Source organism: Pithys albifrons, chromosome 3 (assembly GCF_047495875.1).
Source record: "Pithys albifrons albifrons isolate INPA30051 chromosome 3, PitAlb_v1, whole genome shotgun sequence".
In the NCBI taxonomy this organism is placed as follows: Eukaryota; Metazoa; Chordata; class Aves; order Passeriformes; family Thamnophilidae; genus Pithys; species Pithys albifrons.
In genome coordinates, this window is record NC_092460.1 from 44,547,953 (window position 1) to 44,563,109 (window position 15,157).

Below are 15,157 nucleotides of genomic sequence, written 5' to 3' on the forward strand. Positions count from 1 at the left end.
TAATGACAGTCTGTAAGTCACTGTGAGCATTTTAACATCACCTTTGGAAATTGCAGAGATATTTTATTTGCTCCTTGGTGTCTGAAAGCTCTTCCTGCTGAGCATAATGTGTTGAATATAATTCTTACTCAATTACTAGAAGTGCACTGTAAAAATTGTTGAAACTTGGTAAGGGAGCTGTAACACACCCAATGCACTAATTTACCATTTCCCTCTCATTTGTCTTGCACATGGAGCTGTTTCCACAACTGCAAGTGCAGTTTGAGAAGGGGAGGGGATTGCCATTATTTGTAATCTTGGATATTTGTGTTTTTAAAGCTGCTTTTTGTCCTCTCTCTTTCTGCATTATGTCTCCATGAGCTTTAGCACAGGGGGATGCAATTATGGTCTCTTAGAGCTGCAAAACCCCCTAAAGAATCCTGAACTGTTGCTGTGATGAAAATGATCCTTTGCCATTTTTGAGTTGACGTGCCTTGTTGTAGAAGCTGCAGGAATGAACTCTGGTACAGGAAATAAGTGACATTGCACAGGGTTTCTCATCTTGTCCTTAAAGTTTGGCTTTAAAATGTCTGTATTTCTGTTGAGGTATATTCCTACCTCACAGTCTCCACTCTGAGGTTAGTGATCTGATACCAAAAGAGTGATTTTCAATGTGAAAAGGCTTGTAAAATGCCATGATTTTGGTTGGACACCAGGATTTTTGGGATGAACTAAGTGCTGGAGAGGACAACAGGTGAGGAAAACATGCTGGGGAGCAGTAGGACAGGGAAGAGCAACGGCTTGTTCCTTTTGAGGGAAGCAACAACCAGGAGCAAGGGGTGAGAATCCCCTCTGGAATCTGCTTCCTGCCCATGCTCTGTGTTAGGACCTGCACACTCCAAGTGATTACTGGCATTTTGTGATGGATTGGGTGGGTGGAGGCACAGCTGGAAGGATAAGGAAAGCGCCAAGAGAAAACAGCAGTTGTCTGTTGGTGCTTTCTCTGGGTTTGCGTGTGTGTGTTTAATCCAGTTGTCAGAACTGTTTTGGGAACACTGGGAATGATTCCTCCTACCAACAGGTGACAAAGGGCCTTGAGAGAGCACAGTGTGTTTAGGAAATCTAAACATTTCTTGAAGAATTGTCCAAAACCTCCAGCCTGGCAGAAAAAAGGACAAGATCTCCTGAGAATTGTTGGTGCTGCCTTTTAGTGCAGAGCAAGTTAAGTTGTGTTTGTCTCTGTCCTGGGGAAGGGACCCACCAAACCAGCAACGTGGGACAGAGTTCTTTGTGTGTAGAAGTCAAAATGCTGCTTCTTTCTGCTTAGCTGCAGTTCCTTCTCAGCCTGCCTGGAGTATTGGCAGGATTATGTTTATTCCTTAGCAGTCTCTGCTCAGTACCCCACACCTCCTTGTCAAAGCCCTGGTGGAGGGAACTGCTGGAAACGGGATGCAGACTAAAGGGACTGTATTTATGCAGTGGCCTCAGCCATACTTTTCTGGTATGGTTTGGGTTTTTGGGGCCCCCTCCTCCTCTCTCAAACCCAAGCATTGTTCTTTAATTAAAACCACTCTGTTAATTTTATCCTGTATAACCTGTGGAGCACAGGTACCTGGGGATTTCCCTGCAGGTGGAAAGGAAGCCACAGACGTTGGAGCCATTGAAACACATGGAAGCGCAAATCTCTGCAGCTGTTCCAGACAGTCTTTGAAACACTAAAGCAAGTTTTATTACAGAGATTAGTTTACATTACACTCATTTATTAAAACCTAAGGACATCTTTATAAAAACTACTGTATATAAAGACAAGAGCAGTGCAATAGCAGTGTAAAACACATTTTTGGTTTACTTGGCGATCACTTTAGAAAGACAACATGAGTCAGAATATGAAGTTGGAGAATGCTGCAAAAAATAGGACAGGACTAGGTCAAAAACTAGATTAGCAAATCACTGGACACTGGCACGTATTGATTCCAAACATCAAGGTTATGTAAACAGTATTATTGTCAATGTATTAATAAAGAGAAACCACTGCAACCCTAGAATTTCTAGTTAGCTTAATTAGCCTAAAATTTGTCTGCTGACTATTAAAATAGACTATTGTACTGTATATATTTTCTTAGCAATTTACTACTTTTGTAAAAGGAGGACTAGAAGAAATGCCTGTCTTACAGAAGAAAATTTCTGAGGCTGAGAAAAGATGTTTCTTCCTGGCGAGTGGTTGAGGTTTTCTTTTGGTTGCTTCACTTTTCATACACCATCACCGATGGTGGTGAAATAGAACTGACCTTAAAAAAACCACTTTGACATGTTGCTTCTTCAAGTGGACAGTCCTCATAGAGAAATTACAGTCAGACTCTAAAAACCAGTTCTCTAAAGTAGCTGCTACAATATGCTGCAGTAGACATTAAGAGGCCGGATTTTTTTCTCTCTGGTTTTGTAAAATTGATAACCAGGCACAAAAGATGGTTCATTACAACACCAAGTCCTGCACAAGCTTTGTAACTTTTATTGTCCTACATTATGCACAGCAATTATTGAGAAGTTGGACACCAAGTTCTCAGTCAAACTGAAGAGAGAAAATGAGTTGGACAAGGAAGGAGGTTTCTGGAGCATGAAGGTCAGTAATAGCCACTGGGACAGACAGCTGCCATTGTAACACAGATTGTAAATGTTAATTGTTTTTCTGACCAAATCAGGATGGACAGAGAGAAAAATATATCTGTTTTAGTTCAGATCATTTCTTATAGACAAAGGTTGTGTTTGAACCAGTTTCTTTCTGCAGAAATGACTGAAAGATTCCTTGCAGTTTATCTGGCTCACTGTGATTTTGTTCAAAGGAGAGCAGGGGCTATCAGAGCACAGCTGCAGAGAGGGCTGAGATGTTGAGGGGACTCTCTGTGCAGCCAGAGCTCTTGTGCAGTGTCCCAGACACTGAGGAGAAGGGCTGAGACATGGAGGGAGGCAGGGAAACACCCCAAGGGCACCATCTCCCTGGAGTTTAAGGCCCAGCTGGGATTAGTCTTATTCAGGATCTTCTATTCTGCTAAAATAAAGACTATCAGATGATTATAACAACACAATTGATGAACAGTAGTTCACCAGCTACAATGTGGATTTATCCATAAATTAATTGGTAGGCAAAATCAGAATTTCAGCCAGAGAGTATCTACCTTATCTTAACTGGCTCTGTACAGAGAATAAAAGAAAACAAACCAACAAAAAGCACATCCATTACAAGGGATATGTGTACTAGAAGGAAAGCATAAAACTGCTCAGTTATAACACACAATTCCCAGAGGGAAAAAAACCCTTACAAAATACAGTAAGTCACACAAACCAGTATCTAATACAAATTCCTTCATGAACATAAGCTTTTTACAAAGCTCTCTGTGGCAGCCATCACCCCACAATGAAAGTAGGTGCTGGCAGAAGGTAAAAGATAAAGAGGTGCTGCAGAGTGCTGGGGTAGGAGTGATTACTGTACATCTGCACATTTCTGGGTGTAGGTAAGCACTTTTTGGGTGTTTGCAGGAGTTATGGATCTTGGAGACAATGAGGGAGTGTGGAGAGGGCGTGGATGGCATTGCCTCCTGCTACGTGGTCTCCTTTGCTTTCCTTGGGAGTTGACACCAAGAGCAGCACTTTCCATCCCACAGGATCAGCTCTCCCACCCCAGGAGCACAGACCTTTTCCCTGCAGAACCTCTCCTGCTCCAGGAGGGAGCAGGCTGGACTGTCTGCCAGGATCTGCAAGCTCCTCAGGGCATGTCTGCTGAGGGTCCTTTTTGCCCCCAGCTGAAGTGCTGTGGATGGTTCTGCAGTGCTCTGAGGGCACATTCCTTTTGAAAGGCTCTTCAGTGCTCTGATGGCATGTTCTTTTTGCAAAACTAGAAGAGTCTCTTAGGTTTAGTGCAAAAACTTCTGGCCCTGTTTTATTTGAAGTGCTGTGTCCAGCTGCACTGTGCCATTCTGAGTTGTGTCCCCAGAGCTGCTGTGATGGGTGAGAATGGGCCAGGCATCAAGCTTAGCTAGGACAGGATGGAGTCTAATGCCACTGACCTGTGGTATTTGGATTCTTTCTTTCAGCTGTTGTGATACCAGGCGTGTTTGGTAGTTGGTTTGTAAAGAAAAGGGGCTTGTGCTTATTGATCCCCTACTCAGATCTTCACCACTGGGCACTCTGGTGGTCTCCAGCCTTGTTGGGTCCTGCAACACTCGCTGTTTACTCCTGTGTGGTTTCAGCCACTGCCATCATGCACCCCAGTAGCCATGAATTAGCTCACATCACTCAGAAGAGTCTCCCTTTGGAGTTCATCAGGAGAACAGAATTCACTCAGCCAGAGGGGTCCAAAAGGAAGGCTTGGTCATGCATTGAGAAGGTGTTCCTTGTTTTGGTGGTACAGTGGAATGTATGGTCATTAAAAAGTTATTCAGCTTTGCAGCACAAAATATTAGAGGGATTAAATTGGTATTATTATTATGGCTTTATGTTATGGTTTCCAGATGAACTCTTCTGTTTGGTTGTCATTGACGGGTTTTCCATGTAAGTACCTTAAATAATTGGATTTCACAGGGTTTGCTCATGTAATTGATACTGGCTGATTTTAAAATACCCTGTCCTGTGGAAAGTTGTCAGCTACTGCAGCTTGGTGGCCAAGGACTCCATGGACTTCTGTGTACATCACTGTCCTTCTGGCTAACAAATGACTTGTCAGACTGGTGACTCTGCAGCCAGTCAGTGACTGAGTGAGTTGGACTATTGCCTTGTAAAGCAGAGGGAGAGTGGTGTTATTGCTTTGGAAATACACAGTTGATCAAATTTTTGTTTGTTTTTCATCTTCCAGGAGTGGGATGGGGTGTCTGTGTTGCTGCCTAATAACGCTCCTCTCTCCAAGAGGGGTGTGAACCTGAAGTTAAGGTGTGCTCAGATGCTTGATGTCTTGGCAGAATCATTGCCAATGATCTTAAAATGGGCAGTAAGGTTAGAGCAATTGCTACCCTGCAGCTGGACTCAGTGAAAGGGCTTTGCTTACCTTGCAGTGCATGTGATAAATACGGTTACCAGTGCTGTGGATTGCCAGCATCTACCCTATTGTGACAAAATGTTCACCAGAGAGCTTTGGAAAAACTCACATTCAGTATTCTGACACTTAGATTAGGCTCAAATGGCAATAGATGGATGGGGAGGCAAACAAAAGTTATCTACCACAGGTTTGTCTTGTGATCTTTATCTCACCTTTGTGTGGATTTGCCAGAGCAACTTCATCTTCTTCCTGTTGAGCATTTTCTCAAATATGGTGCTTGCTTTCAGAGACAATACTGTTGGTCTAGAATTAAAATATTGCTTACAGACTACTTTCTCCTGGAGACTCCTTCTGTAACATTTCCTTACACAAATTGTCTGAATGGTGGTTGTCTTCAAGTGACTTGCTCAATCTCCCTCTTGCAGTCTTTCTCTCTCCTGCTTATCCATAATTTTTTCCCCTCTTGTAATTTAGTGGATTTCCTTGAAAGCTGCTCCTTGAAGTCTGGTCTTACCTCTCCCATCTCGAGGCACATCAGTATAATTTTCTGCAAGACATAAACCACAAATGTTTCATGAGCACACAACATCAAAGTATTTCCTGTAGAGAAAAACTCGTAGAACTCTCAGTCATGGATTTAATTCTGGGAGAGAAGAAAGTGGAGGTGTTGGGAAGCTTCCACCTTCCCTCATGAGCTCTGTTTGGTCCCTGTGAATCGTGTGCTGTGGATGGCTGCATTCTCCTTCTTTTATTCTATGATGAGAAAATGTGCTGCTATGTCCACACATGTAAATGGATAAATAGGACAGTCATGTGCTTTCCTCACAGAAGTGTTGGAAGTACTCCCAAGTTTTTTGCTTGCAGTGCCTCCTGGACACAACAAATGCATTAAAGCTTCCCAACTTCTCCTTGAGCAGACTGTTCCACTGGCTCTGGGATCCAGCCATGTGTGAGCTACGGTGAGGCTGAAGTGGCTGAAAGCCCAACAGGGAAGGCTTTAAGATCACTAAACAGAGTAATAAATTAAAGAAGTGCATCTGTTGGCTCCAGCAGGCAACTGGTAATGGTACAAATACAAGCTGCTGGAGGCACAATTGGGTATCTAATAGCAACAATACTTAATTAACTTCTCCCACCAGAGTTCTTTGTGTATCAGGTAATCCTAAGTTTATGTGCTACATTACACATATTGTATTCGGTTAATGTATAAAATATAAACATGTGGCTCAGACAGCAGAATATCTGTGGGATCAGCATGTTTGAGGTTAACTAATGTTTTACCCATCAGAGACTTGAGTCTCCACTTCCCCCTCAGGGGAAGTGCACTGAAATGGTAGCAGGGGATGTGCAAGGGCAGGTGTGCACTCACCTGAGCTGTAGCACAACACTCTCATCTTAATTCAGATTTAGAACTGTTTTGTAGTCTCTCAGGTTTAGGCATTTCCCACAGTGCTCTTGGCCAGGGAGAAATCCCAAGCAGAAATACACAATTTTCTCACAACTCTGAGGATTTAAAACCTTCACCCAAAACTCAGTCCCAGGGAACCTATTTCAAGGTCTGCCAAGTGATTGCTTTCTAATAATCAAACAGCCTATACAGCCTTATTCATGTTAGAATTACCAAAAAGCTCCACTGCTTTGTGCTGTCACTGTCCTTTTTTGGCCCTGGTGGAAATGCACACTAACACAACCTGCACACCTGCCTCTTGTGAATCTGCAGCAGTTTAAAGCTTAAAATAAGCTCTTTGTATCTAGGAGAGAGTCTCAGGAGACTTAGTTATAACTGATTTTAAAAAATACCTGGGGAGAGGAAACTGAAGGGTAATAGAACACATCATGGCTTGGAGGCACCTCTGCCCTTCACAGCCCCTTCGGCTGGTTCTGGACATTGCCCTGTGTGCTTTAGCTCTGAGGAAATAATTCACTAATCTACAATCTGCATAACTTAACTCACTAGACTGTCTGACAGGGTGCAGCTTCTCTCAGTTAGTTATTTATTTTAAAATAAATCCTTAGAGATGAAGCAGGTGGAGCAAGACAAAATGCAGCTTTAAAGGTTTCAGACCTTTCTCTTTTGCTCTATCTGAGAGTCTCAAAGTTGCTCCTGGCCAGATCCTTCTTCCAAGGTTAATGTAAAATCAGGAGTGTCACCCAGCTGGTGTAAAGTGAGAGTTACTGGAGTTCTTGGTTCCAAGACCATAAAAAAGTTTATGAATATTTCTATGCAGCACAGAAGCTAAAATATCACTGCTGTGAGCAGCTCCCTTCCCTGCCAGTTCCTCTGGTGTGTGTACAAAGCTGTGGGAGGATGTGAAGAGCAGAGCCAGCACCAGAGACCCCACTCAGCCCTGAAAGCCTCTAGAAGGACATAAAGTGTTCACCCTGTGTTTTCCAGGCTCCTGGCTGAGCCTGGTGCCAAACCAAACCCACAGCCAAAGCCAAACCCTGGCAGGACAGAGGCTGCACCAGAAGGTCCCCTTCCCCCAGTGGTGTGAGGTGGATTGATGGCTGGGCCAGTGGAGTTGGAGATGCTGCCTCAGACTGCTGTGGGGTTTGACAAAACACACTTGTGTTTTCCTCAGACAGATGCTGATTTCCATGTGCACTCACAGTATTACATTCCAGTCTCCCATCACAGTGTGCTTGGCAACACAAACCCTGCTTTGTCACTTCTGGTCACTTTGACAGTGTTTTAATGTACTTAGAGCTGAAGTCTGTGCTCTGGAGGAGGCTCAGGTTGCTCCCACTCACTGGTAAAGTTTGTTGTCACTGTTGGGGACCCCAGACTGGCACTGCTGCTCTCTGCCTTCTCAGGGAACAGCACCCAGCCAAGCCCTGTTGAGGGAGGGTGACTTTAGGTTAGATATTAGGGTGAAAATCTTCACCCAGAGGAGTTGTGGCTCCCTGGAAGTGTCCAAGGCCACAATGGACAGGGCTCTGAGCAACCTGGGCTAGTGGAAGTTGTCCCTGCCCATGGAAGAGGGTGGAACTGAATGGTCTTTAAGGTCCCTTCCTTTAAGGTCCCTTCCAAACAATTCTATGTTTTCCACTGCCTGACAAGCCAGCAGCCAACTAAAATATTGCCTCCTCTTTCACAGCAATAACTTTGCACAGTGGCTTAGTTCCACTGGAAAAAAAATGACACCCATTAATAACAAAGGAATGATTCAGAGCCTCAGGGGACAAGGGGTTTTTTGGAAATTTCTGCCATTTTTTGACAAATGAGGTAAACAGTTGCCACATTCACCCTTACAAGGCCTCTTGCTAAGTTGGTGCTCACATAAAAGCATCATCCATCACCACAGCCCCTCCAGATCTCAGACACACGCTGGATCCATCACTTACAGGAGCTGTGGCTCACAGTTCACAGCAAAGCCATGGGGCTTTGCACATGCCCAGCTCTCACTCTGACATGAAATTGCCTCCACTGTTCTGGGCAGAGCTGCTGAGGGTCTGCTGCAGTGCCCTCCAACGTGAGAGCAAAGCTCTCCCTGGCTGTGTTCCCAGCCAGGGCTGGGATGCCAGGCTGGCATTCAGCTCTCAGCAAGCAGCAGCCCTTGGTGGGACAGATTGTTACAGGCAACAGGAATTCCCTCCTTCCCCAGAAATGGAAGGACAAGGGAGGACAAAGCACAATGCACTAGACTTTGTAAGAGCCTCCCAAGACTGAAAGGAAGGATATGAGAAATTAATTGCAGGAGAAGCACTAAAAGAAAAGCCATTCAGTTGTCTAAATATATTTTAAAGCAGAAAGAAATAGAATATAATCTAATCCCTCTGCCTGTGGAGTCTGCCAAAGAGCAGAGAAATAATTTTCATAGCTTGGCTTCTCTACACTCCTGTGGTTTCATTATACATAGCATATAACGTTAGATCCAAAATGTATGTTAACAGGTTGCTTGGGTTACACAAGTCTAATTCTTGAAAGTTATGAAAGGCCAGAAAGAACATTGCTGGTGCAATCTTGGCTGTCTTGTTTGTGTGAAAGAAAATGGAAAGTCTCAGACTTTTTAGGTGGAGCTTGTCATCTTTTTCTTTGGGAGAACATCAAAATAGCTGAATGGTTCAGGTTTTTCGGATGAAGGGGAAACTTCAACATTTGACCTCAGGTTGGCTCAGCCCTGAAGAGATTGAATGTTTAAGTTTTTTGAATTGACAAGGAGCACCTCAACATTAAGCAGCAGCATTGGGTGTTGCCATTTGCAGAGAATCACAGAATATTCTCAGTTGGAAGGGACCCACAAGGATCATCAAGTCCACTTCTTAACTCTGCCGCAAAGGAGTGTTGGATTTGCCTCTATTTTCATCCCCAGTTAGCTCATCTTTAAAGCAGGAATTCTCCCCTGGTCTAGCTGGGAACGGACCCAGCACCTGCATGAGGTCAGGAGAAAGGATGTCCTGAAGTGGTGGCCCATCAATTTTGTCACAGCCACTGTGTGAAAGGGCCACCACCACTGGGAGCCATCGCTGATGTTTCTAAAATAACAGCTGGCTCCAGGGAGACAGACATCTGGTGCTTAGGAGTTTAAACAAAACCCAGGCACTGGAAATTTTCAACTTGAAAAACAGGCTGAAATTTCAACTCAAATGTTATTTCTACTGTAGCTGACAGTCGTGCAGAACTGGAGAGAAATGTCAAAATATGCTTGAAAGTGAATACCTCGGGGGAATGTTCAGGCTGAAACAGAATAAATGTGCAACACAGGCCTGATTCGTCAGAGTTAAGCAATCCCTTACCTGCAGAGCTAAGAAAACGTGATGGAAGTACCTGGGATGTGGCACAAGAAGCTGGCAGGTGTGCTCTTGGTGGTTGGGGGAACACATAAATGGGATCCACTGAGCGAGTCCCTCTGCCAAGCAGTCAGAAGTGTCTGGGATGCTTTTCCGCATCAGTTGGTAGGAAAAACCACGGGACTTTCTTATATGTCCATAAGCTCCAGAGGGGCATAGGGCAGGTGGTAAATCTCAATCCTATTCCATAGGGGCATTGTGGAGTTCCTATTTTTTTTCTGGGTTCCTATTTCAGTGTACGTACCCACTGTATGGAGCTGGCAGCCCATTCCTTACCTCCTGCAGGTGTGGATGGCAAGCAGAAAGGTTACTGTGTGCTCTGGGTGAAGCACAGGTGGAGAACTGTGAACTGCAGCTCCTGTGAGTCATGTGGGGCAGCACCAGAGTGCTCAGGAGCTGAAGCCATTCCCTGTTAGTTCAAGAGAGGAGCTTCTCATCAGGATTTCTCTGCCTATGCTCATTTGGTGAACACAAACTTTCATAGCTTGGGAACTGCTATCTATATTTAACACTCATTTGGGGTCTCTCAAGGCATCAAGGCAAAGGACAGATCAGTTCCAACAATGAGCACAAGAACAGGTGTTTATCAGGTGTCTTCTGGAAAGAACGAGGTGTATTTACCAGTCTCCTGAGCAGTGCTGGGGTGTGCTATGTGCTTCAATATACTCAAGGCTGTCAGCACAGTCAGCTTTTGCTGGGGTGGTTTAAAGGTTGCAGTGTGTTCATACTGCTCCTGGTGAAGCACCAAAGAGCCATCTTTCCATAAATGATTTTGGGAAAGCCAGCTGCTGACTGCTCATATTGCTGCTTTGCATGTGGAAAGGACCCTTCTGGATCATGTGTTTGCTTTGGATTGTGCTCACAGGCATGGATCTGCTCATGCTGCAACACATCAGTGCTGAGTGAGGAGCCAGCCAGACACCAGGTGTGAACGGGACACCTCAGGAGAGGAGGTGGATTGGCTCCTACAGATCTGCCAGGCTGTGCTCCTCCCTTCCACCTGGGAATACAGGTAGGAGGAAACAGGAACGTGGCTCCTTTCACTGCTCCTGAAGAGCAGCACTGCCTGTGTGTGTTATGGCAGGTAATTGTCACCTCAGGGCATCATGTGCTTACAAAAGGGACTGCTCTCAGCTGTCCTGGACACTGCAGCATTGGAGAAGGCATTCAAGGGTTTGAAAAAGGGTTACTACAAAAAGTGGAGTGCCCAAACTGTGAAGCAATGCTATTTTAAAGACATTTCCATTTTAGTAGTTTATGAGTGTTGATAAACCTGCTTTTTGAATTGCTCACTCCATTGCTTAGGAGTCTCACACTTCTAGACTGGTTTAAGGTTGTGTCACTCCCATAAGGCAAACTGCAGGTCACATCTCTCCTGAGAGCTGCTCACTGGCTTTAAAGGAGCTTTAGGAACTTGTGGGAGGCCTTGTGTTTTCACTGGGGAGGCTGGTTTGGGCACTTGTCAGGGGACAGGGAGCTGCTGGCCAGGCCGTGCTGTTGTCCTGCAGGGGAATAGTGCAGACTACAGACCAGCTCTCCATACCAGGGGCAACTTGAAGGATTTAAGCTCCACTGCTGTTTATTTTCTACCTCAATCTAACCCCAATTCTAAGACCTTTTAATTACAATTGCTGTGCCACTCACTGGTGTGCAGCCACCCACGAGATTGGGTTGCTCACACCAGTGCAGGGTCTTTGTTTGCCTCTTTAAATTGCTTCTAAATTTGATTCCATGATTTTTGTTGCTAATATTGAGTTCAAAGGTGGTGGTTTTAAGAGGAACACTTTGTCTCTAACATGTGTTTGGGCTTCACTCTGGTAGGTCCACTCTTTGGACTCTGAGCTGGTGGGAAACAAATGGGAACCAGCTAGGAATTGCCTCCCAGCTCTCCCTTGCACCAGCACTGCTTTTGGCATGTGCTTTATGCCATATGGTCTCCTTGCCAATGGTCTGGCTGCTTTTTTGGGGAAGGGAAGCTTGAGAAGAAACCACATAGGATACAATTTTCTCTGTTTTACTGTACTCACTTGCAAAGAGCAGTGATGTGAAACCAGCAGGGTTGGTAACATAAATAATCTCCTACTGTAAATAATGGTTTCTGAAGTAATCTTGTGCTTCTAGAAGTCAAGTAATTTTCAATTAGTAGCAATGTTTTTCATCTGATAGCTCCTGAAATGATTGATACTCCTGAACACTGTTCTGGAAGGTAAAAACATCCAGGAGAATTTCTGAGTTGGTTTTTTTTTGTTGTTTCTTTGTTTTTTTGATTTACAAGTTTTGCATAGAGGAACAGATGAAGGTTTGAGGCCATAAATTGAAAGATTGTCACTGAAAAGCTGTATTTTCTCTCACTGAAGCGTTGCAGTCTCACTTTTAAGGATCTGAAATATTTTCTTCCTCCTCTTAAGGTTATTCAAGAAAATACTCAAAACACCCTGGGCCTTCCAAAGCAGGGAATTGAAAGACTGAATGGATAATTCCAAGTACAACTGAAAGGGAGCTGAACTTATTAATTCTCCAGACATTTATAAAACCCTCAGGTCCCTACCAGGGGGCTCGAATCAGACTTGAGTCTGAGACTCACCTGGCTGCTTTTTGCCAAACTATCCTGTAGGTTTAGATGTGGCAGCCCCTAAACAACTGATTCACCTGAAGCAAAGCTCATGTGCACTGTTCACAAAAAACCCAACCCTGGTTTTGTTATGGATCGTTTGAACTCTACTCAGTTTTTCTCCAAGACCTCAAGGCATCATGATGCCAAACTGGGTATGGATGTCAGGTAAGGAAGATTTATTATTCCACCTGAGACTGCTTATTTTTATGTGTTTGCAGACAACTGGAGTGACTAAATAGCTTTAGTTGCATTCCTGTCAGAGAGGAAGATGACTTGAGATATTTAGAAACAGAGAGGCCAAGAGGAACTATTGCTAAAGGCAAGGGAGTATTTTTTGGTCTGCTCCTGGGCCAGGCATGTTGCTTTGGAAAGGAGATCATTGCTATGTGTAGTGTAATTTAACAGCGTGGAGTGGGTTTAATTTCACCCATCCTCAGGCATCAAAATGGTTAAATGTCTTCACTTCTAGATCTTAGTGCCTTTTATTGCCACCAGAAAGTAAGAGGTACCTCTGCAGAGCTGCTCTGCTCCTCCTGGGGTAGGAGGGGTCACTTTGGGGGAGTGATGCTGGCCCCAAAAACCCCTGATGGATCAGAGCAGGTGCAGGAGCCTTGAAGTCCCCTGCCTAACTCAGGAATGAGGAGCCCCACTGTGCCCAAAAACTGGGTTATAAATATGTGTAACACTAGGATGGATCTCTGCTAACACCATCCTCAGTCTCATACAGCCACAGGATACAAACCCACAATCTCCTATGTAAATACACCCAGCTCTGTGCTATGTACAAGCCAGCGCCACTGTGTGCAATTGGAGCTGTAGAAATCCTCTTCCCTCATATTTATTCATGAACAGATTGGATTACCACATATAACAGACCTATAACATACTAAAAGATTTGGCTGGAAACCCCAAGGCCTGTAGGTATCTCCCCACACACAGCTCTGAGAGGAGAAGCAGCTTCTCACCCTCTCTCTGTATGTTCAGTCCTAGAGTTTATTCTTCCCCCTCTCTCACAAACTTCCACTGCCTCAGTGGCAGAAAAGGTGCATCTCTGAGTCTGTAGCACCCCAAGGGATGCTGCACCTCCTGGGGGTGGGGAATAGATAGGCACTCCTTGGAGCAGGGCTTGATATTCCTTTTTTTCCCCTAATTTTTTTGACACAGTGAAATCTCTTGGTACAGCTATAAAACCTTTAAAAAAATCCACAAGCCTTTGAATAGTTCTGCATCAGTGGTAAGGACTGAATTATCTGAATGTCTCTGATTCCAGCTTATCCCAGTTTCCCAAAAGCTGATGTTACCAGCTTTCAAAATCTGTTTCCACACAGCAGCGCTGGCACATCTCAGGTATTCTGACACACCTCAGGTATTCAGGTGTTCTGGCACATCTCAGGTACTCGAGTATTCTGCACATTTGCTGAGCTCTTACCCCATCCATCTCAGCTCCAAGAGAGCACAATGAGGATTTTCCAAGACCATTCACTTCTATGTTCAAATTCAGGTACATGAGGTGACAAAAAGGCCTCCTTTCCTGCTGCCTGGCAATTTGAATGGAACAGATCTGTTGGACATTGAAAGGCAGGTTTTTAAGGACAGCTTGCCATGTGATTTATCAGGTAGCCTGTTGGCCACTGCCATGCCCTGTTTACACCATCTCCTAATGCAGCACAAACACTGACAGGGGTATTTTAAAAAAAACCCCAAACCAGCAAAGCTTTGGTTTAACAGCAGTGCCTGATTCAGATAGAAGAGCAGTTATAGAGCATATTTTTTTATTAAGTCTAATAACTTTTAAATTTTTTTAATTCCTTTGCCATGAAGTGATCAATGTATTTATAAATAAAGGACACAACTTTAAAGGGTGTTTTGCAACCTGTGCTCAGTTTAGAATATATTTCATTATGGGGATGGTCAATTCTAGGTGTTGTAACAGGTCTTGGCAACTTGGAGCTGAGGTTAAATGCAGGATGATGTGGTTTGTCCCTTGGCACTACTGGAGCTGCCCAGAGCAGTCAGTGGGGGCAGGAGAAATGTGACCACACATAAAGAACTCTGTGGGGGGATATATTATGCTTTGAGTGCACAGACACGTGTTTATATGTGTAAATACCCTTCACCTCCTCGGTGCTGCCACCACCACTGGCTTTCTGTGCTCAGGGAATGGCAGAGATGAGATCTGGGAGGGGGTGCCCAGATGAGATGTTGCCTAGACAGTTGCCAACTGTGACAGAAATGCACTCATAGGGGAGGTGAATCCCAATGGCAAACTTCGCCTTTTTTAAAAAATTCTAGACCATATTTGCACTTGCCTAAATAGGAATAAATAGAAGAAAGAAATAAAACTGAGGTAGCAATTGCCCTCACTGGTGACATCTATCAGTGCAACAAACACTGGAAGATCAGGGAAGATGTGGGTTACTCTTGTCACTATCCTGACGCTTAACAAGGTGGTTTTTTCCTGGTCTCTCACTTATGTCTAACTTTTTCCAAACCTGCCCCTTACAGCCAAGTCTGGTTGTTGGGCTGCCTCAGGTATTATTTTTGCTTTATGGATGTTCCCAGGAGGAGTCAAAGGGCAAATTGAATTTATTTTTTCCTTCAGTAGCATCACAATTAGGCAGCATTTTTAACAAACACCTCCACAAAACTGCAGCCACCATTTTCTCTTTTTCTAGTTATTCCTGCAAGCACTGAGGCTCTTTGGGATTGGGGTGCCTGGTTTTGGTAAGGTCTGAGAGGCTTCAGTG

At 44.3% G+C, this 15,157-nt stretch overlaps 2 protein-coding genes across 7 annotated transcripts in view; one reads left to right on the plus strand and one right to left on the minus strand.

Moving 5' to 3' along the window:
* The window catches only part of TTLL1 (TTL family tubulin polyglutamylase complex subunit L1), a 62,703-nt gene extending 51,899 nt beyond the window's left edge, over positions 1 to 10,804 (plus strand). Inside the window, exon 13 of the mRNA XM_071551553.1 lies at positions 10,662 to 10,804. The gene's annotated coding sequence lies outside the window, so the exon portion shown is untranslated. The remainder of the gene's footprint in view (positions 1 to 10,661) is intronic.
* The window catches only part of SHISAL1 (shisa like 1), a 139,362-nt gene continuing 125,897 nt past the window's right edge, over positions 1,693 to 15,157 (minus strand). For all 6 annotated transcript variants that reach the window (XM_071551560.1, XM_071551555.1, XM_071551557.1 and 3 more), the window contains one exon: positions 1,693 to 5,552. In XM_071551560.1, coding sequence (XP_071407661.1) covers position 5,552 — 1 coding nt within the window. In that variant the 3' untranslated portion in view covers positions 1,693 to 5,551. The remainder of the gene's footprint in view (positions 5,553 to 15,157) is intronic.